The 27,662-nt window shown below is 35.8% G+C and overlaps 1 protein-coding gene across 6 annotated transcripts in view; it reads left to right on the top strand.

Moving 5' to 3' along the window:
- CEP162 (centrosomal protein 162) overlaps positions 1-27,662 on the top strand; it is a 119,064-nt gene that overhangs the window by 26,275 nt on the left and 65,127 nt on the right. For all 6 annotated transcript variants that reach the window (XM_045498931.1, XM_045498935.1, XM_045498934.1 and 3 more), the window contains 7 exons: positions 276-391; positions 2,845-2,875; positions 13,569-13,682; positions 18,197-18,388; positions 18,977-19,058; positions 23,692-23,974; positions 24,842-25,103. In XM_045498931.1, the coding sequence (XP_045354887.1) occupies positions 276-391; positions 2,845-2,875; positions 13,569-13,682; positions 18,197-18,388; positions 18,977-19,058; positions 23,692-23,974; positions 24,842-25,103 (1,080 nt within the window). The remainder of the gene's footprint in view (positions 1-275; positions 392-2,844; positions 2,876-13,568; positions 13,683-18,196; positions 18,389-18,976; positions 19,059-23,691; positions 23,975-24,841; positions 25,104-27,662) is intronic.

The following is a 27,662-nucleotide window of genomic DNA, read 5'->3' as shown; positions in this document are numbered from 1 at the left end:
CAGTTCTAGAAATTTTTATTGTTAATTTAAAAGATTAAAATTTAAAACCCTTATAACTATTTGAAAGTACAAGATGACAAAATAAACTTAAGTCTACGGATTGAATTCTGATTAAATCTTTGCAAAAAAAAATGTTCTCTAGAGATATCTTTATGTAAATATTTCAGCAAATTATTCTTATGCAGTCTCCTTTCTTTGGAACTCAGCAGTCTTTTATTGGAATATGACTTTTTTAACAGTGTGATTCTTGTATCTTTTTAAATTATTTTCTTCAGAAAATTACAGTGATGATTTTGAAGATGAAGAGGATATTGATGTACCTTTGACCACTAAAGAAGAGACTAATTCCAAAGAAAATCCCAAATCTGAAAAAATACATGTACCCAAACAGGTGATACATCAATTATATATTTGACAGTTTTTTTTTTTTTTTTTCAACGTTTATTTATTTTTGGGACAGAGAGAGACAGAGCATGAACGGGGGAGGGGCAGAGAGAGAGGGAGACACAGAATCGGAAACAGGCCCCAGGCTCTGAGCCATCAGCCCAGAGCCCGACGCGGGGCTCGAACTCACGGACCGCGAGATCGTGACCTGGCTGAAGTCAGATGCTTAACCGACTGCGCCACCCAGGCGCCCCTATATTTGACAGTTTTGAAGTTTCTTTCATCATCTTAGCTGACTGTCACTATATGGAGAGCTCAAAATACAAAGTTCTTTATTGTCTTTCTCATTGTTATAAAGCTATAGGTCTCTTAACACTCAGACATTTTCTTAATTCAGGATGTCAATCGTAATAAATTTGGCAATTGATTTTCTTTCTTTTTTTGAAACTTTTTAACATTTATTATTTATTTTTGAGAGACAAAGAGAGACAAAACATGAGCAGGGGGAGGGACAGAGAGAGAGAAGGAGACACAGGATTTGAAGCAGGCTGTAGGCTCTGAGCTGTCAGCACAGAGCCCGATGCAGGGCTTGAACCCACAAACTACGAGATCATGACCTGAGCCGAAGTCAGATGCTCAGCTGACTGAGCCACCCAGGTGCCCCTGGTAATTGATTTTCTAAAGGATCTCTTTTGGCAAGTAATTTCCTTAAGCTTTAAAAATTAAAATTTTAATTGAAATCTCAAATCTAATTTTTAAACAGGTATATTAAGCTACACTTTCTTTGGTAGATCTTGTCCTTGTGAAATACAAAAAACATCCCTCCTCAGTATTTATGCTAGCAGTGACATTACTGTCTGAAACTTATTAGACTAAGATCATGAATTAATTCATTACTTCATTCATATTCAGTGTTGCTATACTTCAGATCTCTTCTTAGTTCTTAGCAAGATTGACTAAGGGTATTACTACATAATGTCTGCCATATAGAACTCTCTGAAGCTACCTATATTAACAAGTAGGATAATTACTATTTGTTATGTTAGTCTTTTTTTTTTTTGGAACGTTCATTTATTTTTGAGACAGAGACAGAGCATGAATGGGGGAGGGTCAAAGAGAGAGAGGGAGACACAGAATCTGAAACAATCTCCAGGCAGGCTCTGAGCTGTCAGCACAGAGCCCAACACGGGGCTCGAACTCACGAACCGCAAGTTCATGACCTGAGCCGAAGTTGGACACCCAACTGACTGAGCCACCCAGGCGCCCCATTATGTTAGTCTTGATCTATATAGTTAGGTCTCTTTGGGGACTGCATGTTAGGATTATATGTTTTAAACATGTGTGAAACCATAGACTGTCTAAACAGAAGCAAGAAATACTTTCCAGGTATCAATAGATACTCTCATTTTAAATATACCTGGTGCTTTGTCACTAGTTGTCTCTATATCACTCAGTTTAGTGGGGAAAATAAGAAGACCTCTAGAAATACATGAAGATTAATGTGATCTGCTGGCTTTCCTTAGAAGCTTACTAGCATTTATATTTAGAATATGGCAATTTAAATATTTTATGAAAAATAAGTCAGTAGAAGACACAGTGGTTTGATATATTAAGAAAATATAGGGGTGCCTGGATGGCTCATTCAGTTGAGCATCCGACTCTTGGTTTTGGCTCAGGTCGTGATCCCAGGGTTGTGGGATTGAACCCCACGTCAGGCTCCACGCTGAGGGTGGAGCAGGCTTGAGATTCCCTCTCTCTGTCTACCCCCTCCCCTGCTCAGGCATGTACTCTCTCTCTCTTAAAAAAAAAAAAAAAAAAAAAAAAAAGAAAAGAAAATATAGGCCTGCATAAAAATGTGTCAGTGTAGAAGGAATTAAAGCTCTGTTATTATGGAATAATCAATCCTACATGTTGCCTATCCAAGTGGAGAACGTAGGTGACACTAATTATAAAACTTACTCTAACGGAACTTACAATTTTGATAAATTTCAATTATTTTGCCATTTGGTGGCCTGCCTCTTTGAAAATTTTGTCTCTCAAAATGTAACTGAAACAGACTACAAATTATAGTTGATCATTAATTTTGAAAAGAAGAGAAAAATTATTGATGATGTTATAATAGCAAGAATCTTACATAAAGTATCCATGTTATCTTGGAGTTCAAAAAATAGAATTTCTAAGCAAGGTGAATGAGCAGATGGCATCGAGATTCTTTAAACAAGGCTTATAAAGGCCTAAATTAATTGGTAATTGCAGCAGGCCTGAAGTTCTTTCATAGCTATGTTCTCTAGTCTTGTAAAATTATTAGTGAATGGGAGTAATAAAAGAAATCTGGAAGGTACATTTCTTTCTCATGATGGAGTAAAACACTGGTTTTCAAATTTTGCTACTATTTGCATTATGGTCATTTTATATAATTTTGGTTTCAAATAATATGATTATTTTCTTCTTTTAATTTAGGAAGAAGAGAAAACTGGCATGCTGGCTAACGGTAAATATTACATATTCACATATTTTAGATAGCAAAAATTGGTCTATTCAGAATAGTATCAAAATAATTCTGCACAAATTGCTATCTCTCTTTTGTTTTTAAATATCTTTAATGAATTAAAGTCCACAGATTTTCTCAATGATAGGTCCCTTATGCTTGTCTTGAATCCTTCCTGTTATATGTAAGAATACATTATTTTTCTAAACACTAGGAGCAGATGGCATTATGGGTAAATTCTACCAAATATTCAAAGATGAATTCATATCAATTCTTCTTAGTGTCTTTCAAAAAAAATGGAAGAGGGAATTCTTCCAAACTCATTCTATGAGGCTAGCATTACCCTGATAACTAAAACCAGACAAAGACACCTCAAAAAAAGAAAACCACAAGAAAGCAATCCCATTTACAATACCATGAAAAAGAATAAAATATTTAGGAATAAACTAACCAAGAAGGTGAAAGAGGTGTACACTTAAAACTATAAAACATTGATGAAAGAAATTAAAGAACACACAAATAAATGAAAAGATACTCTGTGTTCATTGATTAGAAGAATTAATATTAAAATGTCTGTATTACCTAAAGTGATCTACAGATCCAATGCAATCCATATCAAATTCAAATGGCATTTTTCACAGAAATAGGAAAAATAATCCTAAAATTTACATGGAACCAAAAAAGACCCCAAATAGCCAAAGCGATCTTGAGAAAAAAGAATAAAGCTGGAGGTATCACACTTCCTGATTTCAAATATATTACAAAGCTACAATAACCAAAATAGTATGGTATTAGCATAAAAAAACCACATAGATCAATGGAATAGTAATCAAAATAGTATGGTATTGACATTTTAGAAAGACTCATAGATCAACGGAAGGTCCAGAAATAAATACATGCATATATGGTCAATTAGTTATTGATAGTGGCACAAAGAATACACAGTGAGAAAAGGAATAGTTCTTCAGTAAATAGTGTTTGGAAAGCTGGATAGCCACATGCAAAAGATAAAACCTGTCTTACCCCATACACAAAATTGAACTCAATAGATTGAACACTTGAACATAAGACCTAAAACTGTAAAACCCATAGAAGAAAACATGGGGTAAGCTCTTTGATACTGGTCTTGGCAATGGTTTTTTAGATTTCATACCAAAAGCAGAAGTAAATGAGGTTGATTGCATCAAACTAAAAAGCTTCTGCACAGCAAGGGAAACCATGAACAATATGAAAAAGCATTCTGTGGAATGGGAGAAAGTATTTGCAAACTACATATCTAATACAGGGTTAATATTCAAAACATACAAGGAATTCATACAAATTAAATTAATAGCCAAAAAATGGCCAATAGGCACATAAAAAGATGCTTAACTTCACTAATTATCAGGGAAATGCCATTAAAAACCACAGTGAAGGACACCTGGGTGGCTCAGTTGGTTAAGTGTCTGACTTCAGCTCAAGTCATGATCTCATGGTTTGTAAGTTCAAGCCCTGCGTTGGGCTCTGTGCTGACAACTCAGAGTCTGGGGTCTGCTTTGGATTCTGTGTCTGCTTCTCTCTCTGCCCTCCCCTGCTCGCTCTCTGTCTCTCTCTCTCTCAAAAATAAATGAACATTAAAAAAATTAAAAGAAAAAAACACAGATATTACATCATACTTGTCAGGATGACAGTTTTCAAAATGATTAGAGATAACAAATGCTGACTAGGATGTGAAGAAAAGGGAACTCTTATTTGCTGTTGGTGAGAATGTAAACTGGTATAACCACTACAGGAAACAGTATGAAGACTCCTCAGAAAATTAAAAATAGAACTATTACGTGATCCAAAGTCCCACTTCTGGATATATATCCAAAGAAAACAAAATTATTATCTCAAAGAGATATCTATAGTCCCATGTTCTTTGCAGCATTATTTATAATAGCCAAGTATGGAAACAAGCTAAATGTCTGTCAGTGGATGAATGAAAATGTGACACATATACTAATGAAATGTTGAGTCCTAAAGGAAATTCTGTTATTTGCAACAATAATGTATCACTTGGCTATATTAAATAGCAAGACAAAGGTGAATATTGCATGGTATCACTTATAGATAGAATTTAAAAATAAAAGTTGAACCCAGAAACAGTAGAATGAGGTTGCTAGGAGCTGAGGGGTGGGGAAAATGAGGAGAGATTAATGAAGTATAAACTTTCAGTTATGAGATTAAAAAAAAAAGTCTGAGAAAAAAAAAGTCTGAGAATCTATATAACATAAGTACAATTGTGATTGTTATATAATTAAAATATGCTAAGAAAGTAGAACTTAGCTGTTCTCACCAAAAAGGTGATGCATGCCTTAATTAACTCAGTTGTAAGAATCCCTTCACAATTTACATAAATCATCACATTTTCCACATTAAATATATTACAGCTTTGTTTTTCAATTATACCTCAATAAAGCCAAAGAGGGGAATAAAAAGATGGTTAATTAACAATAGAAAGTATAATTTACAGAGTCTCAACCAGTGGTTATGTTGGTATATGTTTAATAGCTATATTCTGGAAGAAAAGAAAAAAGCCTGTTTTGGACAGCCTGCTTGTGTTTTATAGTGTAAACACTTACATCATAGATGATTTTAAGACATCAATATGAATATGCAAATCAGTCAATATGTTAAAACACATTAACAAAATGAAAGAAAATACATTGCTCTACCCATGTCGTTGCAAATGATAAGAGAGTATTATGCTAAGCGAGATAAGTCCGAGAAGGACAGATACTGTATGATTTCACTCCTATGTGGAATTTAAGAAACAAATGAACAAAGGAAGGGGGGGGGGACGGGGAAGAGAGAGGGAGGCAAACCAAGAAACAGACCCTTAACTATAGAGAACCAACTGATGGTTACCAGTTTGTTGGGGGGATGGGTTAAGTAGCTGATAGGGATTAAGGAATGCATTTGTTTGATGAGTTGTATGGAAGCATTGAACTTCAGCATTCACTGTATTGTACAACTGAAACTAATATTACGTTGTATGTTAACTAACTGGAATTTAAATAAAAACTAAAACAAAAAAAAAAACCTGAGCATCTTACACACAAAAAAATCCATTTGACAGAGTTCAACATCCATTCATGGTTAAAACTCTTAACAAAATAGAAATTACACAATAAAGGCCATGTGTGAAAACTCTGCAGCTAACATTTTAAAGGTGAAAAACTGAAAACTTTCTCTTTAAGGTTCAGTATAAGGCGAAGATTCCTCCTCTTCACACTTCTGTTCAGCATTGTACTAGAAGTTCTAGTCACAGCAAACAAGAAAAAGAAATAAAAGGCATCCAAATCATAAAGGAAGAAGTAAAATTGTATTTATTTGCAGATGGCATGATCACATACATAGGAAACCCTAAAGACAACTAGCAGAATTAATCAATGAATTGAGTAAAGTTTCCAGATTAAAAAAAATCAACATACAAAACTTAATGTTGTTTTTATAAACAAACAGAATAAAAAACTTAGGAATAAATTTAATCAAAGAAATGAAAGATTTTTACAGTGAAAATTAGAAAACATGAAGAAGACATAGATAAATGGAAAGACATCCTTGCTCATGGATTGGGAGAATTAATACTATTAAAATGTCCCTACTACCTAAAGTGATATACAAGTCTACAAGGTAATCCCTATCAAAATCCCAATAGCGTTCCCTATAGAAATCGAAAACAATTTTAAAATTCATAGGGAACCACGAAAGACTCCAAATAGTCAAAGCAAGCTTGAGAAAGAGCAATGCTTAGAGGCATCATCCGCACTGATTTCAAAATATATTACAAAACCATGGTAATCAGAACAGTATGGTATTGGCAGAAAAGCAGACCTATAAAACCATTGCAACAGAATAGAGCCTAGAAATAAATACACACATCTGTAGTCAACTGATCTATGACTGATCTACAAGAAGAGGGCCAAGAATATACAATGAAGAAAGAATAGTCTCTCTTTAATACAGGCATACCTCATTTTATTGCTCTTTGCTTTATTGTGCTTCACAGATACTATGCAGCGTGGCAACACTGCATCAAGCAAGCCAATATATCGGTGCCATATTTCCAACAGCATTTGCTCACTTTGTGTTTCTGTGTCAAATTTTTGTAATTTTTGGAGTTTTTCAAACTTTTTCATTATTTGTTGTAGCAATCTGTAACTAGTGATCTTTAATGTTACTTTTGTAATTGTTTTGGGGCACCATGAACCATGCCCATGTAATATGGCAAACTTAATCGATAGATGTTGTGTTCTGATTGCTCCACTGATTGGCTCTTACCCCATCTCTCTACCTCTCTTCAGCATTCCCTATTACCTGAGACCAACAATATTGAAATTAGGCCAGTTAAGAATCCTGTAGTGGTTCTAAATGTTTTAAGTAAAAGGAAGAATCAGATGTCTCTCACTTTATTTTTTAAAAATTGTTTTAAGTTTTATTTTGAAAGACACCAAGACAGCACAAGTTGGGGAGGGGCGGAGAGAGAAGAGACAGAATCCCAAGCAGGCTCCGTGCTGCCAGCACAAAGCCTGATGTGGGGCTCGAACTCACAAAACCATGAGGCCATGACCTGAGCCAAAACCAAGAGTCAGATGCTTAACTGCATGAGCCACCCAGGCACCCCATATGTCTCTCACTTTAAATCTGAGGCTAGAAATGATTAAGCTCAACGAGGAAGGCATGTCGAAAATCGAGATAGGCCATGATACACTTGATCATCCAAGAGTTCTGATAGAGATATATGATGAGATTCATGTTATTCCCATGCCCGTGTTTCATAACACAACATCCATTCTGCAGCCCATGTATCAAAGAGTAATTTTGATGTTTAAGTCTTACTTAAAAATTACATTTCATAAAACTATAGTTGGGCTAGTTAGTGATTCCTCTGATGGATCTGGGCAAAGTAAATTGAAACCTTCTGGAAAGGATTCACCATTCCGGATGTCATTAAGAACATTAAGGATTCATGACTTAGAGGAAGAATGTTCCCAACATATAACAGGAGTTTGGAAGAAGTTGATTCCAACCCTTGTGGATGACTTGGAGTGGTTCACAATTTCAGTGGAGAAAGTTAAGTGCAAATGTGGCGGAAGCAGCAAGAAAATAAGAATTAGAAGTGGAGCCTGAATGTGTGACTGAATTGTTGAAACCTTAGGGTCAAACTTGAAGGGATGAGGAAAAGAAAGTAGATTCTTGAGATAGAATCTCATCCTGCTGAAGATGCTGTGAAGTTTGTTGGAATGACAGCACAGGATCTAGAATATTACATAAGCCTCATTGATAAAGGGGCAGCAGGGTTTCAGAAGATCACCTCCAATTTTGAAAGAAGTTCTGTGGGTAAAGAAGTTCTCTATGCTACAGAGAAATCATTCGTGAAAGGAAGAGTCAATGTGTCAAACTTCACTGTTGTCTTGTTTTAAGGAAGTACCACAGCCACCCCCACCTTTAGCAACCACTCCTGATCGATCAGCAGCCATCAGGACTGAAAGACCCTCCACCAGCAAAAAGATTACAACTTGCTAAAAGCTCAGGTGATGGTATTTTTTAGCAACAAACTAAAAATTTTTAGTTTAATTTTTAAAAATGATATGTACACTATTTTCAATGTAATGCTATTGCACACTTAATAGAGTATAGTATGGTATAAATACACCTTTTACATGCACTGAGAAACCAAAAAAAATTAATTTGACTGGCTTTATTGCAATATTTGCTTTATTGCAGTGGTCTGGAATTGAACCTGCAGTATCTCTGAGTTATGCCTGTATATGATATTAAAAAACTAGATGTAGATAGTTACGTGCAGAAGAATGAAATTAGGCTCTTATCTCACCCCACATACAAAAGTCAACTCAAGGTGGGTCAAAGGCTTAAATATAAAACCTGAAACTGTAAAATAACTAGAAGACATGAGAAAAAAGCTTCTTGGCATTGCGCTAGGGAATATGTTTTTAGATATGACCCCCAAAACACAACCAACAAAAGGGAAAATAGACAAATGAGATTGCATCAGGTTAAAATGCCGTCTAGCAAAGGAAATAATCAGGTGAAAAGGCAACCTATGGAATGGAAGAAGGTATTTATAAACCATATTTCTGATAAGGAGTTGATACCCAAAATATGTAAGGAGCTCATGCAACTCAATATCAAAAAACCAGAGAACCCAATTAAAAGTGAGCAAAGGACCTGAATAGAAGTCTTCAAAAGAAGACATACTAATGGCCAACAAACACATGAAAAGATGCTTAACTTCACTAATCATCAGGGAAGTGCAAATCAAATTAGATATCCCCTCCTACCTGTCAGATTGGCTGTTTATCAAAAAGACAGAAAATAACATGTTCGCGAGGATTTGGAGAGAATGGAATTTTTGTGTGCTATTGATGGAATATAAATGGGTGCAGCTACTATGGGAAATAATATGGCGGTTCCCGAAAAAAAATTTAACATGGAACTACCTTATGACTTATTAATCCCACTTCAGGGTATATATTCTAAAGACATAACTGTACTCCCATGTTCACTGCACTGTCACTTACAATAGCCAAGGTATGGATACAACCTAAATGCCATTGACAGATGACCAATAATATGATAGTACACTGTGGAGGACATACTGCTAAGTGGAATAAGCTGGATGCAGAAAGACAAATACTGCACTGTTCTGTGAAAGGGAGGTATATGCAAATCAAGCTTCAAAGGCCAAAAGAGTCCTAAGACCAAAGGAAAAGGCTGACAAGTCCAGCTTGACAAGAAATAGTTTATTAGGGAAACTTAGAGGGAGAAGCCTGTTTTTGCACCACAAGATGAGTAGATCTCCACAACCCTCCTCCTTAGGACCTGCTTTTATAGCCCTCGAGGCTGGGAGTGCATGCTGAGGGATGACTCAAGGGGAAAATGTTTAAGACTATGTATGGATCAGCTTTGGTTTTCTTTTTCAACATTACTTTGGCTATTCAGGGTCTTTTGTGGTTCCATACAAATTTTAGGATTGTTTGTTCTAGCTCTGTGAAGAATGCTAGTGTTTTTTTGATAGGGATTGCATTAAATATGTAGATTGCCTTGGGTGCTATTGAATTTTAACAATATTCTTCCAATCCATGAGCATGGAATGTTTTTCATTTCTTTATATCTTCAATTTCTTTCACAACCTTTGTGTAGATTTCAGTGTATAGATCTTTTCACCCCTTTGTTTAGGTTTATTCCTAGATATTTTATGGATTTTTGTGCAATTGTAAATGGGATTGATTCCTTGATTTCTCTTTATGCAGCTTCATTATTGTTGTATAGAAATGCAACTGATTTCTGTACATTTATTTTATATCCTGTGACTTTGCTGAATTCATGGATCAGCACTAGCAATTTTTTGGTGGAGTCTGTTGGGTTTTCCACAATTCCAGACTTCAAGCTGTATTACAAAGTGTAATCAAAACAGTATGGTACTGGCACAAAAACAGACACATAGATCAGTGGAACTGAATAGAGAACCCAGAAATAGACCCACAAATCTACGGCCAACTAATCCTTGATGAAGTAGGAAAGAATATCCAATGGAAAAAAGACAGTCTCTTCAGCAAATGGTGTTGGAAAACTGGACAGAGACATGCAAAAGAATGAACCTGGACCACTTTCTTATACCATACACAAAAATAAACTCAAAATGGATGAAAGACATAAACATAAGACAGGAAGCCATCAAAATCCTAGAGGAGAAAACAGGGAGCAACCTCTTTGACCTCAGCTGCATCAACTTCTTACTTGACATGTCTCCAGTGGCAAGGGAAACAAAAGCAAAAATGAACTATTGGGACCTCATCAAGATAAAAAGCTGCACTGCAAAGGAAACAATCAACAAAACTAAAAGGCATGGAAGAATATATTTACAAATGACATATTAGATAAAGGGTTAGTTTGCAAAATCTATAAAGAACTTATCAAACTCAACACCCAAAAAACAATCCAGTGAAGAAATGGGCAAAAGACACGAATAGACACTTTTCCAAAGAAGACATCCAGGGGCTAACAGACACATGAAAAAAAATGCCCAACGTCACTCATCATGAGGGAAATACAAATCAAAACCACAATGAGCTGCCACTTCACACCTATAAGAATAGCTAAAATCAACAACTCAGGCAGCAACAGATGTTGGCAAGGATATGGAGAAAGGGGGGAACTCTTTTGCACTGCTGGTGCAATTGCAAACTGGTATAGCCACTCTAAAAAACAGTATGGAGGTTCCTCAAAAAATTAAAAACAGAACTACCTTACAACCCAGCAATTGCCCTATTAGGTATTTATCCAAAGGATACAAAAATGCTTATTTGAAAGGGCACACCCCCCCCAATATTTATAGCAGCACTATTGATGATAGCCAAAGTATGGAAAGAACCCAAATGTCCATCAACTGATGAATGGATAAAGAAGATATTGTGTGGGGCGCCTGGGTGGCACAGTCGGTTAAGCGTCCGACTTCAGCCAGGTCACGATCTCGCGGTCCGTGAGTTTGAGCCCCGCGTCAGGCTCTGGGCTGATGGCTCAGAGCCTGGATCCTGTTTCCGATTCTTTGTCTCCCTCTCACTCTGCCCCTCCCCCGTTCATGCTCTGTCTCTGTCCCCAAAAAAATAAATAAACGTTGAAAAAAAAATTAAAAAAAAAAAAAGATATTGTGCGTGTGTGTGTATACACATACACACAATGGAATATTACTTGGTGATGAAGAAGAATGAAATCTTGCCATTTGCCACAATGTGGATGGAATAAAATATATTATGCTAAGTGAAGTCAGAGAAAGACAAATATATGATTTCCTCATGTGTGGAACTTAAGAAACAAAACAATGAACATAGGAAAAGGGAAGCAAACAAAAGATAAAAACAGAGAAGGAAACAAAACCATAAGAGACTCTAAAATACAGAAACTAATGGTTGCTGGTGGGGTGTTGGGTGGGGGAATGGGCTAAATGGGCGATAGGCATTAAGGAGGGCACTCTTTGGGATGGCACTGGGTGTTATATGTAAGTGATGAATCACTAAATTCATTCCTGAAATCATTAAAAAAATTAATAAAAATAAAAACTACAAAAGCTCACTCAAAAGAAATAAATAGGACATCCGTAGGAATGGATGAGTATGAAATTCCCAAATCCTCTCCTCTGAAACAGTAATAAGGATATTGGCTAAAACTCAACATTTGGGGGGTCCCTGGGTGGCTCAGTCAGTTAAGCTTTTGACTCTTGATTTTGACTCCAGTGATGATCTCACCATTCGTGAGATCAAGCCCTGTGTCAGGCTCCAAGCTGACAGCAAAGAGCCTACTTAGGGTTCTGTCTTCTCTCTCTCTGCCTGCTCCCCCTGCTCATGAGTGCTCACGCTCTCTAAACAAACAAACATTAAAAAAAAAATTGGTGTGGGTCATAGTCCTATCTCCAGGGCAGATCAAGGACACTATGCCCCAAGAGTGTTCTTAAGGATGTGGTTAAGGAAAAGGAGAGAATGTTGATGTTGGAAGGCAGCTGTGCTCAAGAATGTTTCAGGTCACAGAACAGTTATCATGGCAGGTGTGTCATGTTAGTGTTGTTCACACACGCATGATCTCATTTATATGTGGAATCTAGGGGCGCCTGGGTGGCTCAGTCAGTTAAGCGGCCAACCGGCTCGGGTCATGATCTCACAGTTCGTGGGTTCAAGCCCCAGGTCAGGCTCTGTGCTGACAGTTCAGAGCCTGGAGCCTGCTTCAGATTCTGTGTCTCCCTCTGTCTGTCTCTGCCCCTGCCCTGCTCATGCTCGCTCTCTCTCTCTCTCTCTCTCTCTCTCAAAAATAAACATTAAAAAAAAAACTTTATATGTGGAAATACTTGTAGAAATGAGAGTAGAATGATGGTTACCAGGAGCTAGGGGAGGGGGATATGGGAAGATGTTAGTTAAGGAGTACAAAGTTTCAGTTATACAAGAGAAGTAAGTTTTGGAGATCTAATGTACAACAGCATGATTATACTTAATACTTGAAATTTGATAAGAGGGGAAATCTGAATTGTTGTCACCATACGCACACACAAAAGGTAACTATATAAGGTAATGGATATATTAATTAACTTGATTGTGGTCATTATTTCACAGTGTATACATATGTCAAAACATCAAATTTACACATTAAATATATACAATTTTTTGAGTTTATTTATTTATTTTGAGAGGGAGCGAGCCCGCACAAGTGAGAGAGGGAAAGAGAGAGAATCTCTGTCAGCACAGAGCCCATCACGGGGCTTGAACTCAGTAGCCATGAGATCATGCCCTGAGCCATAGTCGGACGCTTAACCAACTGAAGCCACTCAGGCGCCCCAAATATATACAATTTTTAACTGTCAACTATATCTCAATTTTTAACTGTCAACTCTATCTCAACCATATCTCAAAAAGGGGTGGGGAGAATACCTTTTTGTTATTTTTCACAGGCCCTTTGCATCCCACACATAAATGTACATTAGATTTGTATATAAGTATAGTTATGTGTGTTAATGTGACCATACTTATTACAGATATATGATTATATACTCTTTACATGTAAATATCTTTGTTTTTATACAGCTTGCATATGATTAAAATACTAAATTGAAGGAACTGTACAATTCCTCTAATTTTTATTTTTTATTTTTTTTATATTGTTCTAGTGGTACTGCTTGATTCCTTAGACTCTGTTGCAGAGGTCAACCTTGATGAACAGGACAGAGCAACTAAGCCAAAGTCCCTGCCAGAAATGACTGATAATGAAATGACAGGAACAGGTAAAAGTGAAAAACTGTTCTCTAAATACGTAGGAGTTTATGACTAAATGACTTTATGTCTAGATAAGGAAATATAATATATAATAATATATGTAATAGCTATATCAACAATAAAAATTTAAATCCCACATTTTTTACCATATTTAACAACTTAAGTAATCTGAATTTTTTTTTAATTTTTTTTTTTTTCAACGTTTATTCATTTTTGGGACAGAGAGAGACAGAGCATGAACGGGGGAGGGGCAGAGAGAGAGGGAGACACAGAATCGGAAACAGGCTCCAGGCTCTGAGCCATCAGCCCAGAGCCTGATGCGGGGCTCGAACTCACGGACCGTGAGATCGTGACCTGGCTGAAGTTGGACGCCTAACCGACTGCGCCACCCAGGCGCCCCTTAAGTATTCTGAATTTGATAATGGTGACACTTAATGCTACTAGGTCAAGTAAAGTCTGTTTTTAATAAAAACTTATTAATAAATGGATGAAAGCTGTTGATACAAAGTGTAATACTATAGGTAATATTAAATAATTTTCTCTGCCCTTCTAAAGTATTCTGTTAAATTTGGAACATGTAGGAGAAATGAGATTTTGGTCTTACTTGGCTTTTCCATTTTTTCCTCTGTGCAGGAAAAAGTTAAATCACATTCCAAAATTCTAATGTACATTGAACCATGCCTTTTCAAACTTGTAAAGCGGTGGAATCCTTACCTGCAAATGAAATCTCATGTACTATTTATTCTCTGTGTAGATAAAAATGGTGTTTTATCAGTATAAATTTAAATGTTTACATTTATAATATTTATTTATAAAGTTAGTGAGAACAGTAATGGTATTTTGAGTTTTTTAAAATCATAAGTTTCAGATATTTGTTATATTCTTTTTTTTTAAGTTTATTTATTTTGAGAGAGAGAGAGAAAGAGAGCATGAGTGGGAGAGGGGGAGAGAGAGAATCGCAAACAGACACTACACTGTTTGCACAGAGCCCATCACAGGGCTCAAACTCAGGAGTGGTGACATCATGACCTGAGCAGAAATCAAGAGTCAGACGCTCAACTGGCTGAGCCACCTATGCACCTCAGATATTTGTTATATTCTTTTTTTGTTGTAGTTCTTGTATTATCATCAGACTTCTGATATGTTTGTATATTTTATGTTTGTTGTATAATGTAAAAAAAATCTTGGTTTACTGCATAAATGTTGCAAATGAGAACTTTTTAATCATCTGCTTTGAAAGTCTCAGTTGACCAGTAGGGTCAATTAAACCAATCCAGGTACTTGGAACAAAAGAGCAATAGAAATGATAAATCACTAGTGAACTCTAAACATCTGCTTGCATTTTATTTTTATTTTATTTTATTTTTTATTTCTTCTTTTTTATTGGTGTATGATATACCCATAGAAAAGTTCATGTATCATAATAGTGCCACCTGATGAATTTTCATAGCATGAATACACCCATGTAACCAGTAACCAGATCAAAAAACAGGACAAAGTCCACTCAAGGTCTTATTTGTAGTTACTGCCGTTCCAAAAGTCACCACTATCTTGTTTCATCCACTTCCATTTAAAAATATAAATATGAAAGTAAAAAAATTACAACAAAATCATGTTACTCATTTGCTTGTTATTACCCAGTTGAATATTCACCATAATGAAAGCATGTGCTGAGCACATGTTCTTCAGTCTTACTGTTTAAGTAGATGTCACATATGTGTTATGATAATCAACCTTACATGCAGTTTTCACTAAGTTGATATGAATTCTATAACTCTTACATTTTTTAAAAAATATTTATTTTTGAGAGAGAAAGAGGGAGTGAGGGAGGGGCAGAAGGAGGGAGAGGACAGAGGATCTGAAGCCGGCTCTGTGCTGACAGCAAGAGATCCCTATGTGGGGCTCAAACTCATGAACCTTGAGATCACGACCCCAGGCAAAGTCGGACACTTAACCGTCTGAGCCCCCCAGGTGCCCCCGGCATGAATTCTTTTAAAAAGACCAATATAGAATTAAAGCTTTTCTAATCAGTGATACGTTATAGGAAATTCATATATATACAGAATGGTCAGAGGAACTGCATTCTAAGATGTACATGAAAACAAAGCAGGAGGCCAAAGTTATCACTCTGATGGTTTTCAAAATATTCCATAAATGGCACATTGGAATGTGCAGATTAATTTCTATTTTTATGTGTTAAAGAACAATTTAAAATGAAATTTCAATCAAACATCTGTAGAATCCATGATTTTCTCTGAGAAACTATGATTTTGTAAAACATGGTATGAAAACCACTGCTGTAGGTTATAAACAATTTTTTTTAAGGTATTGCTGAATGTAAAAACTCTAGTAAGATGATTCAAGCAGTTTTATAAAGGTGTAGTTTTCTGGTCTTATTTCTTAAATGTTCTTGACTCAGAAATAATTTGTTATTACTGGAGGATATATGATCTTATTGTCATATAGCCTTAGATTTGTATTTCCAGCCTTGCCAGTTATCAGCTGTGTGACACTGGACAATTAATGCTTCTAAGCCTGTTTCCTCTTCTTTAAAATGAGACCTTGTGTTGGTCAAGGGAATGTGTAGTGCCTAGTATATTGTTAAGATTCAACAAGCAGTAGCAACTATATGGTTCTCATCACTGTTATTTATATCAACCCTCTATTAATGGTAGAAATCATAATAAAAAACCTGAAGGCATACAGTATAAATACTTATTAGTTGTGGGGTATTGAGTTTACCTACTATTTCAAAAATACACTTGAAAATCTTCAAATCAGCATCTGAACTTGGGTTAAGAACTGAAAAATGAGAAGGTTGTTTTGTTTTTTACCACTTTCTTCTAGAATTAAGAAACCTCAGTTTAGTTGATACATTCTCAAAGATCATCTTTTTAAAAAGGTATTACTTTTGAAATTCTTTGTGCTTTATTGTTTTAGAAAGGTTGGTAACTGTGAAAATGGGGGCCAGATCCAGCTTTTTGCTTATTTTCATTTGTCTCATGGGCAGTTACCCTTTTGTGCGATGACTGCATGACAGGAGCAGTCCCAGGATGACAGTATTACTTCACGACTAGATCCTTGTCTCTGCACCAGAGGATTTGACATTTGTCAACTTCCTAAAGTAGAAAAATTAGGGAACTTTTAACTTGTAATAATATGTAAAATAACTACATAAAGTCCTTTCTTTGTAAGGTAAAAAGCAGAGAAGTCAGCCCTTTGCTGATGAAGCTACATCTATTTTATTTTTAAGCACTATTTGATTAATCATGAGTATCAGCAGAAGAGGAGACTACTCACCCTTTTTCTCTTCTTTTTCCCCACTCTTCTATGACTCTTTTATCCTTTTCTCTAATTTTGAAAATTACAGCATTGGTAGTAAAAGGTACAAAATGAGTAAGAAAAATACTTATAAAATTTTAGATCATTATTGTCATATTGTCTTAAAATTCTTTTTTCCAGAATTTATTTATCAATTGGTAGGAGGAGGAGAAGGTTAATAGGGAAGGAAGAGTGAACGATGACATCAGGTTTTCTATTTTGGATGACTGGGTGAATAGTGATACCATTCCCAAAATACTGATAGTAGAACAAGTTTTGTTGGGGAATACAATTAATTCAGTTGGGAATATGCTAGATTTGATTTACTTATAGAACAGTGTAAATATCTGTTAGAAGGTTTAATATTCAAAAAAGAGGTAAGGACAAAAGACATAGATTTGGGTGTCACAAGCATATGGGTAATAGTTGAGCTAAGGGTCTTGATAAAATTAGCCAGCTCAAAAAAAAAATAAATAAAATAAGAGAGAGGTTTAAAAAAGAGGGGTAAAGGTGGGACCCTGAGATGAACCATTTACCAGAAAGCACAAAGAGGTAGCCATCAGAGTGCTGGGAAGCACAGGAAGAAGAGGCTATACAAAAGAAGCAGTTTCCAGGAAAGCACAGTGTCAGAGGTCTCACAGGGTTGGAGAAATTGAAGATGGCTAGATGTGACTATTAGAAAATTACTTTTGATTATAACAGCTTTAGCAGGATATTGGAACACATACTGGATTGCAGAGTTAGAGGAGTGAATTTCAGTTAAAGAAATGCAGACTGTAGGACACTTGGTGGCACTGGGAAGCAGAGAGAGAGTGCAAAAGTGAGAGAGAATGGTAATGGTAAGGGAAAGACAGAATTCTTGAACGATTTTGTCAGTTAGGAAATTTAGGGATAGTTGTATCCAATGTAATGGGGTTGATTAAGGGTAGTAGGAAAAGAAGGCAGTAACCAGTGGAATCAGAGTTCACAGTTATCATGTCAGGACACATCTTACCTTGCTAAAGGGTTATCGAGTTACGTTTTCATACTGGTAGGCTATAGCTACGTATTACCAATGTTTGTATTTAACTCTTGTGTTTATAATGTTGCTGTTGTCCTACAACCTTGTTCACCATTCCTAACACACTAACGGATGCTATTAGTGGTTTATGTTTCTCACGTATTTGTGTGATTATACTGGAGATTACATTTATTTCAACAGGTGTTTCTTATGGACAAAGCAATAGTGACATTGAAGCTCTACATCAGGCTTATTGTCAGGTAGCCCAGGCTTTGGGAGATACAGATGAACAAAGGATTGAGAGTAATGCATTGGAAAATATCAAGAGCTCAGTGAAAGATTATCCTCGAGAAAATGAAGAGTCCTCTAAAAACATCTCTACTACAGAATCTGGTAAAAGTTAATTTGAGACCTTCTCTGAAGAGTTTCTCTTGTGGTATAATTTAAATAGTTTGCTATAGTGATTGTTTCTCAATCTCTGAATTTAATTTAAAAGGTTTGCTGAAATGAAATTTGGGAATCAGTAGTTTAACTATAAAGTTAGAGCTGAACACAAGATAAAATTTCACTTCCTCTTTCAGTATGCCTTGACCAAATCAGAAAATCACCTAAGTGTTTGCACATTTTTTATGCTTTTCCTTATGCATATACTAAAGTAATTTTTTAAATAGAGAACAGTATTTGGGGATCAACTAAATAATATATTTAACAAATGTGTGTGCATGTATGGACATACCCATACGCATATATTTGATATTGATGTAGATGGATACATCAAATATATAGATATATATATTTCAAATATAAAAATCAAAGGAGATTTTCTTGGTACAAGTAAGTTTATAGTGGGAAACTGGGTTTACTGTATATATCATTTTGTTCTGTTGGTCAGAAAAAAGTGTAATCTTAGTGGGATTAGACATTAAATTAAGCAATTCACATAATTTCGGGGTTGCTATTTTAACTTTTTTTCCCTCTTAGATCTGCCCACGGTAGAGGAGTTGATGAAACCTATCAGAATAGATTCTTTTGGTGTCAGTGGTTTTGATTTACAACCTGTCAGGTATGAGATTTTTTGGAATGGATTATACAGATTGTTTATTTGCTTATTGTTTTACTACTGGAAACTTTTAGAATCATTTGTTCTGCATGCTCATTCCTAGTGAATGATTTAACGAGAAGCTTATATGAGTCTACCTTTGAGTCACTGCTCTCCTTAGTAGTAGTTCTTACTCAGTTTATCAAAATTCTTCTAGTGCTAAAATTAAAAAATACTTTAAAAATAGATGCCACTAAAAAAACGTTTGCTGCCATCAAGTATTCTGAAGACTTTTTTACTGAAAACTAAAATCCTTTCAGCTTTAAATAGCTCAGGGCAGTTGATTTGAATTGTATTCTGTATGAATCATAGATTTGCTTATTTATAAACCAGTTAGCTTTGTACTTAGTCACAGACCAGCCATCGTTTTTCAGGGTAAGATTTTTGGTCACAGGAGCAGTGGGCTTCATGAAAATGCACCAGCGCCAGTCCATCGTAATGGAAGCTTGTGGGACCTTCCTGTCATTCTCCAGCACAGAGTAGCACGTTACAGTAACCTTGCATTTGTGTCACATCTATTAGAGTGTCACATCCATCATTTCATGTGATCCTCATAACAAATAGGTCAGGCATCTTTATTTGCATCATTCAGGTGTTGGAACTGAGGTAAATCAGTTTAGTAGTGGAGCTCTCACAAGAACCAGGTCATGAAGATGGTGGTGGTGGCAGTGGTGGTGATGATAATAATGATAACAGCTAACGTTCTTATCACATGCTTACTGTGTGTGCAAAGTTCTTTACATCTTTGCATTTTAGATTTCTTTTAATCTTACAGCAACTCTATGAGTTATATGTTATTATTATCCCCATTGCATAGATAAGGAAACTGAGGCTTAAAGAAGTTAAATAAATTGCCCAAGATCGTATGGTTATGTAGGGGTGCCTGGGTGGCTTTGTTGGTTAAGTGTCCGACTCTTGATTTCAGCTCAGGTCATGATCTTCTGGTTTGCGAGAAGTTGGGCTCTGCACTCAGAGCATGAAGCCTGTTTGGGATTCTCTCTCTCCCTCTGTCTCTGCCCCTCAATCACATGTGTGCGCGCTCTCTCTCTCTCTCTCTCTCTCTCTTTCTCTGCCTCTCTCTCTCAAAATAAATAAACTTTAAAGAAAAACAAAGATCATGTGGTTATAACCAGGAAACACAAGAAATATTTGTGTGTTTTAACAACTTACATTGTCAGATCTCTGATCTCCATGAAATATTTCTGTGAAAAGCCTGTCATCCATTCCTGTATTTATTTGTTCGTTTGTGTTTTCAGCAGACACAGTTTGAGCCCTTCCTTGTACTACATCCTTACCATGTAAATCCACCTGTAGTGATTTCTCATCCTGTTTCTGCGTTTGTGCTAGTTGAGAGAAAGTGACACAATGAAGCTTACACTAAAGCCCATCTACTTGAATGCTTAGTATTCTCCCACTGATCTGCAGCACTAGATAGTATTTTTTAAAGGGCAGACTATTCTCCCTTACTGCTGTTTGGGACTGTGTTGGTGTTAATGAAGAGATTTTTTTACACATCTTGTGTGTTTGCTGGCATAGGTGGAATCATTTTACTACTGTAAATTCTAAATATAATTTTTTTCGTTTTTGTTTAAAAGCTAAAAACAAGTATACTTAAGTTAAAGCCATAACAATAATTACCAAAATGTCAGTGGTATAAACTAGTACACATATCTGAAACCTCTTTAGTAAACTGTAAATAATCTCAGCTGATATAGCAAATAAGCCCTTAAAATTTTAGTAGCTAAACATCATCGAAAATGTATTTTTTGCTCGTGTCATAATCCCATGTGTGTCAGTGGGGTTGGAGTAGGACTCTACTCCACATAGTCATTTAGGGACCCAGGCTACTTTGTCATTAACACATGGTTTTAAGGTTGTCATGGCCTCATTCAACCAGTTGATAAAGAAAAAAGATAATTTAGCACAATTCTTTTTAGCTGCCTCAACAGAGAAATATTACATCACTTCATATTCTACTGGTAAGAACCAGCACATCTAGCAAATTGGGTCCATGAGGGCTGGGAAACATGATCTGCTTGTGTGCTCAGAAAGAGAAGTAAATGAGTTTAATAGGCATCTAATTAGTCTCTACCAGAATCTGCCCTTTTAATAGCCAAATATCCATTTTACTCACCTTCATACAAAGACCCACTATCCCCTCCCCAAAGCAAATAGCCCAAAGTCTCATATAGGACCCTGTCCATCTAAAAGGCCAGGATTTTCAGGTGGAGCATAGTCTTCTCCATCAGGTTTGAATGCAGCTCTTCAGTCTACTAATCTGTGAATTAAAAGCACAAGTTCTGTACTTGATCCAATATATGATGGCGAAACTGCAACAAATACTCCCATTCAGAAGGGAAATATATGAGGAAAATACAGCAATCAGTAATGCAACCTTGAAGTCCACTGGAAACGCCTTGTAAGGATATTTACACCCTTGGCCACAACTGAAGTCGGTTTTGCAGGGAGGCTGTGCCCATCTTGGAGGATGCATTCCTTTTTTAGTCCACCTCCTACCACCAAGTGGTTTTAGGTCTCCCAAACAAATCTCTGGCTTTTTTTTTTTTTTTTTTTTTAATGTATGGTTGTAGTTTCTTTATTATTATAGTTTGTTCAAAAAGTTTAGTGGGTGGTGAGGGGTGGGGCGCCTGGGTGGCTCAGTCAGTTAAGTGTCTGACTTTAGCTCAGGTCATGATCTCACAGTTTGAGTTAGAGCCCCGAATTGGGCTCTGTGCTGACAGCTTAGAGCCTGGAGCCTACTTCAGATTCTGCCTCCCTCTCTGTACCCCTTCCCTGCTCACGCTCTCTCTCTCTCTCTCAAAAATAAACATTAAAAAAAAAGTCTTAAAAAATAAATTTAGTAGAGCTTCTGACCTATTTGGTTCCAGTCAGTCCCTTGTGCCAGTAACTACACTTAATTTTCTAGACGGAGGCTTTAAATCTGCTTTAAGTCTTTGCCTTTTTTGCCCCCTTTTTTTTTTCCTGTCAATTCAGTCGCAGCTGTTTGGATATTATTGGGAACAATAACCTTAAGTGAAGATGACCCCTTTAATATGATCTTTGTCAAAGGACTGAGTAACTCTTTTCAACTGAGAAGTCTCATGAAATCCTGCATTTTTCAATGCCAAATCTTACTCTTTTGAGTCTATGCTCTTTACAAAGTGAATCTATGAGGCCCTTAATTTCTCGACTCTCTCTGTTCCCTTTTATTTTTTCTTACAAACTGGCCCTTTTTAAAGCTGAGCTCATGTCTTTCTTATAATATCTAGTCAAACGTAGCCAACAATAGCTAGCGCTTAGAAATTCTCCTGCTATTTTTCTTAGTATCCCAGACTCAGTAGCTATGTGATCTGCCTTATAAACTATTGTAGGTAACAGTTTGGCAAATGTTTTGTCAATGTAAAACATGGGTTGCCACTCCTCCAGCTTTTAGCATAAGTTTCCTTGCCACCCCAAACCCAGCCACTAAGCCAATGACACATATCTTAGGTTCTTGTCACCATAACGCTCACGTTCTAAAGGCAAGAACTAGTAAGTGGCCCCAGCTAGATGCAGGATGGCAAGGAAACATAATTTAGTTAGTATGCAGGAAGAACAGGAAACAGTTTTGATAACTTCTAGCCGGATTCTGCTACCATGAAGAAGGAAAGAACTATTATATTTTCTGATGATTCCAACTACTTTAGAAAATTCTCACAGTTACTGAGAAACCAATCTATCTCATATGAAAATAGTAGCCTCTTAAACTTTATTTTATAAATGACATTATCTTATAAATTATAAAATTAAATGACCTAATAGACCATGATTATGTAGTTTGAAAATAACAATCTCCCTATTTTTGGAGCCCCTATAATATACTGATATTTAACCACGTTTAGAAAATGTCCTTAAGGGATATTTTCTCTATTTTAAAAATTGAATGGTCTGAAATGTTGCATTGTATTTAATTATTTTAAACCACAGAAATGATTTTTCACTAAATACTAGTGATTTTCATGTTTTACTTAAAAATTTTTCCTATACTGTGATGAAATTTATGCTTTTTAATATTTATATTCTATTTCTCACTGACATAAATTATGATTACTTCTTTAGTTTCTTGTAAAAATGTGTAAAATCTTTTTCCTGCCTCAAATGCATGTTGACTTTATAAGGTATTATGGATAAATGATATATTACACAAAGGTCGTTTAGAGATTCATTTTTTATTTTTTGTTACACTAAAACCATCTCAGTCTTGCTTTGTTTGGCTTTCCTTTGAAGTAGGTCTCAGAGTTATCCATGTAATTCTTTATATTATACTGCATTAAAATTACATTATCTGAAATTTAAGACAGTTATATGACAATATGTGAGCATACTCTGTCAGCCAGAATTACAAATAATGTATTTAACATTCAGGACATAATTTGAATAGTTATAAATATCAAATGTATTTAATATTATGTATAAATAACATACATATTAAAATATAAATCTTATATTTTGTGTGTGTGTATGTGATATATAGAGTGTGTGTATATGTGTGTGTGTGTGTGTATAAAACTGGTATTTGAGGAGTCACCTAAGGTTCATGCTCTGTTTTGTTTTATAGCTATAAGAAACTGGCTGATAGTAAAGAAACTGAATTTGTTAGCCCTATACCCCTTAAGAGGAACCCAAATATTATATCTCAAGAACCACAAAATGTAAACCAACTTTTTGACAAAAATGAAGAGAATGTGGTTTTACAAAAGACAACAAATAAAGATAGAGAAAATAGCTGTCTAGGAGTAAATGCTACAGAAGAACATATAGATAAAATGTACCTTGATATTTTGAGGAAAAAAATATCTGTTGGTCCTCCATTATTGCCTCCAGATGACAAAGTAAATAAAGTAAGTGTTTATAATCTAAGTTGATTAGACATATTGAGAAATGAAGTTATGTAAATACTATTGATAAGTAGGTACTTCTTAAGCTGGTGGGACTGATTACATACTAATCTCCACATAGATCCTGGATATTTGTGAGCAGGATCCTATAATCCCCAAATTGTAAAATATCACTATCTAGCATTCACTTTCTTTTGGAAGCCATTATTTACATTCTTCCTTTGTTTTTAGTAAGCATAGTCTAGAATTTGAGTAGCATAAGAAAATAAAGTTTATTCATCATTCTAATGCTTTTTATTTAATCTATCCAGTAGTGTGTATTTTGCAAAAGTAGATAAGTTGTCATTTACAAAAATGCTATCAGCAGCTGTTGAGAAAGTTATATTTTACTGCTCCATTTTCTTCTGTTCTTGATCTATTCTGATTTATAGTTTCTTTGATCTTGGTATTGTAGTTTTATGGTTTTGAGTTATATGTTTACCATAAACCATCTGAAGTTTTTTGTGGAATAAGGCAGGGTATTAATAAATTTTTATCTTGAGAATTCTAGGAAAAAAAGATAAAATTTTATGTTATTTCAAAATATATTCCTCTCTGCTTTCCTCCATCTTAATTCTAGTAATTACACGTCTTGCTTTCTGGCAAGCTTATTTTGTTTTATTCTTTTGCTTTGTTTTACTCCTGACTTTGAAGATGTGCTTCAAAATATTAAAATTCTGATGAGTTAGACTTTGAGAATTCTAATATGTAGTGGTTTGTCTTCTACAAACTATTATCTAGTAATCACTATGGTTTGTCATCTGTTAAATCTCCATTCACAGCTGTAGTTGAAGTTAATTTATATCCTAAAGAGTTTCTACTTGCGTGCAGACTTTTAGATCTCAACTCAGTTCTGGCGAAGAAGGGGCTGTAACTGGTAAACATGAACCACACAAGAAGGCCAGAAGTGCACCTCCTGTACTTAAAAGAAAACCCCAGAGTGGATTATATGCATCAGTTAGGAGCTCAGGCTATGGCAAACCCAGTTCACCATTCAAGTCTTTTTCTACTCTTGAAAAAAAAACTTCAAAGGACATTATGAAAAGTAAAACTGTGAGATCCATTCCTACTTCAAATCAAGCTAGGAAAAAAGGTAATCATATGCTCTTTTCATATTATAGTTCTGTGCATATAGTGTATTATTTTATGTTCCTTGTTCTCTACGTTCCCTATTTATTTCTCTCCTTCTGTGAACTTTTCTTCTTATAAAAAAAATTAATATTCAGATAGTATATTCCATTCTGAAAGGTTCATTAGATTTTGGCTTTCCAGAATTACACTTGTGAAGTATGGGAAATGAATAGACGATAGGAGAATCAAACTTAACCTCATCTGGTTGACTTTGGAATATCCGTCGTTTACCAGAGAAGACCTACAAATTCAGAATGCAAATGGCAAGCTACAAATGAAGGTTGATATAGAGATTATTTGGATATTAGTTTCATATAGGCTGAGATAGGCAGGATGTTTTATATATCACATAATGCATATTTTTATATATTGCAGTGCCTCTGTTAGTTATTTCCTAATGCAATTCATTTACATTGACAGTAGGAAAGGGTAATTTTCAATTTAGAAGTCTATGCAGCTAGTAAAAGAAACAGAAATGTTCATATCAAACCAACATTTCTGCTGCCTTTAAACTCCAGTGAGGGGGGCACCTGGGTAGCTCAGTCGATTGAGCGTCTGACTTTGGCCCAGGTCATGATCTCACAGCTAGTGAGTTCGAGCCCCACATTAGGCTCTGTGCTGACAGCCCAGAGTCTTGAGCCTGCTTTGGATTCTGTGTCTCCCTCTCTCTCTGCCCCAACCCACTCACATTCTGTCTCTCTCAAAAATAAATAAACATTAAAAAAATAAATAAAGAAAAAAAACTCCAGTGAGGAAGGGGGAGCAATGGAGCCCGAAGCATTTCATCCTTTCCTTTATGATTAAATTTAATAGGTGACCAGTTTCATCATTGTTATATGGTGATAGTTGTCATGAGGAGAATTGTCCTCATTGGAAAATTCATTTCTAGCTTAAAATGTCTTTCCTTGCTTTTCCCTAAGACTATTAATTCCAGGACCACTTTAACTGTGTTTTAAATTCTTGAGGCATTAAATAGACTCTCTCCTGCCTTTGTATTTGTATGCCTTTGTATGTATTTGCTACAGCAGCCTGTGCATCTCAGATGGAAAAGAAGGCCTGGGCTGATTTATGTGAGAGTAAAGGAGAAAACAGCAGCAGGAAGTAGTTATTCTGGACAGACAGGAATATGATTCTGTAGGATTAATGCAAGCATCCTTTTCTCCTGTTCTTAACCTGTGGACCTCCAGTTCCTTTCCCTACAAGGTCTTTTGTATTCTCTTATTTTCCTGTGGAACACCAACTTGTGATGTTGTCATCTTCTTGTCACTAATTAACTATTCATTGGATCTAGTGCTTAGTATTAAAAAAATAAACACGTGGTACATTTTTCAAATTTTAGTATGATCAAGAGAAGAATGAAAATTTTTCATTGATGTTTAGGAGTATTCATGCTAATTTTGTTTTTAGTATTATTTATTCTATTATATTTATTTTAGATAAATTAATCCCCAACATTTTTGAAGTTTATTTTATCCAGATTCATTCATTTAACAAATGTTTTTGGAGCACCTGCTTTGGCCCAGGCACTATTAGGCCCTCGGGCTACCTCAGTGAGGGGCTACCTCACTTCCCCTCCCCCATCTTTGTGGAACTTTCATCTGATAAGGAGAGACATTTAACAGTAAGCATAATAAATAAGTAAATGATGTTACATGCTAAGGAAAAGTAAAAAGTAGAGGAAGCGTCAGTGGTGGAGTGCAGCAGGTCACAGCTTTAAATAGGATAGAGTAGGCCTCATTGAGAAGGAGCCACTGAACAAAGACTTGTAGGAGATAAAGAGTATTGGCCATGTGGGTACCTGGGGAATCATATTCCAGAAAGGTGAAATAACCATGCAGAAGTCTTAAAGTAGAAAAGAATATCTGGCATGTTTAAGGAACAGCATAGAAGCTTGTATCATGAGGGCAGAGTGAGTAAAGAGGGTAGTAGGAGATGAGATCAGAGAATCAAAAGTGCTGGAATGTATCAGTTTTTCTAGGGCATTTTAAAGACTTAGATTTTACGCTGAGTAAATAGGTGAGCCGCTGAAAAGCTTTGACATGGGAGTAACCTCATCTGACCTCTTTAGACAGATTTCTCTGGCAGTTGTGTTAAAGATCATATACATATAAATACATTCACATAGCATACGGGGCATGGGAAGAAGCACAGAAACCAGTGAGATGGTGATTTTAGGGATCTAGGCTAGAAGTGATGGGGCTCAAACCAGAGTGGTGGCAGTGGAGGTAATGGAGAAGTGGTTGAATAAGGATATATTTAGAAGGTAGAACCAAAGGGCCACCTGGGTGGCTTAGTCGGTTAAGCATCCGACTTCAACTCAGGTCATGATCTCATGGCTCATGGGTTCGAGCCCCACATCGAGCTCTGTGCTGACAGCTCAGAGCCTGGAGTCTGCTTCAGATTCTGTGTCTCCCTCTCTCTCTGCTCCTCCTCCGCTCATGTTCTCTCAAAAATAAATAAACATTAAAAAAAAGTAAAAAAAAAAAAAAAGAAGATAAAACCAAAAATCTAAAAGATTGGT

Source organism: Leopardus geoffroyi, chromosome B2 (assembly GCF_018350155.1).
Source record: "Leopardus geoffroyi isolate Oge1 chromosome B2, O.geoffroyi_Oge1_pat1.0, whole genome shotgun sequence".
Taxonomy (NCBI): Eukaryota; Metazoa; Chordata; class Mammalia; order Carnivora; family Felidae; genus Leopardus; species Leopardus geoffroyi.
Note: the sequence above shows the minus strand (reverse complement) of the source record. Positions and strands in the feature narration are given on the sequence as shown.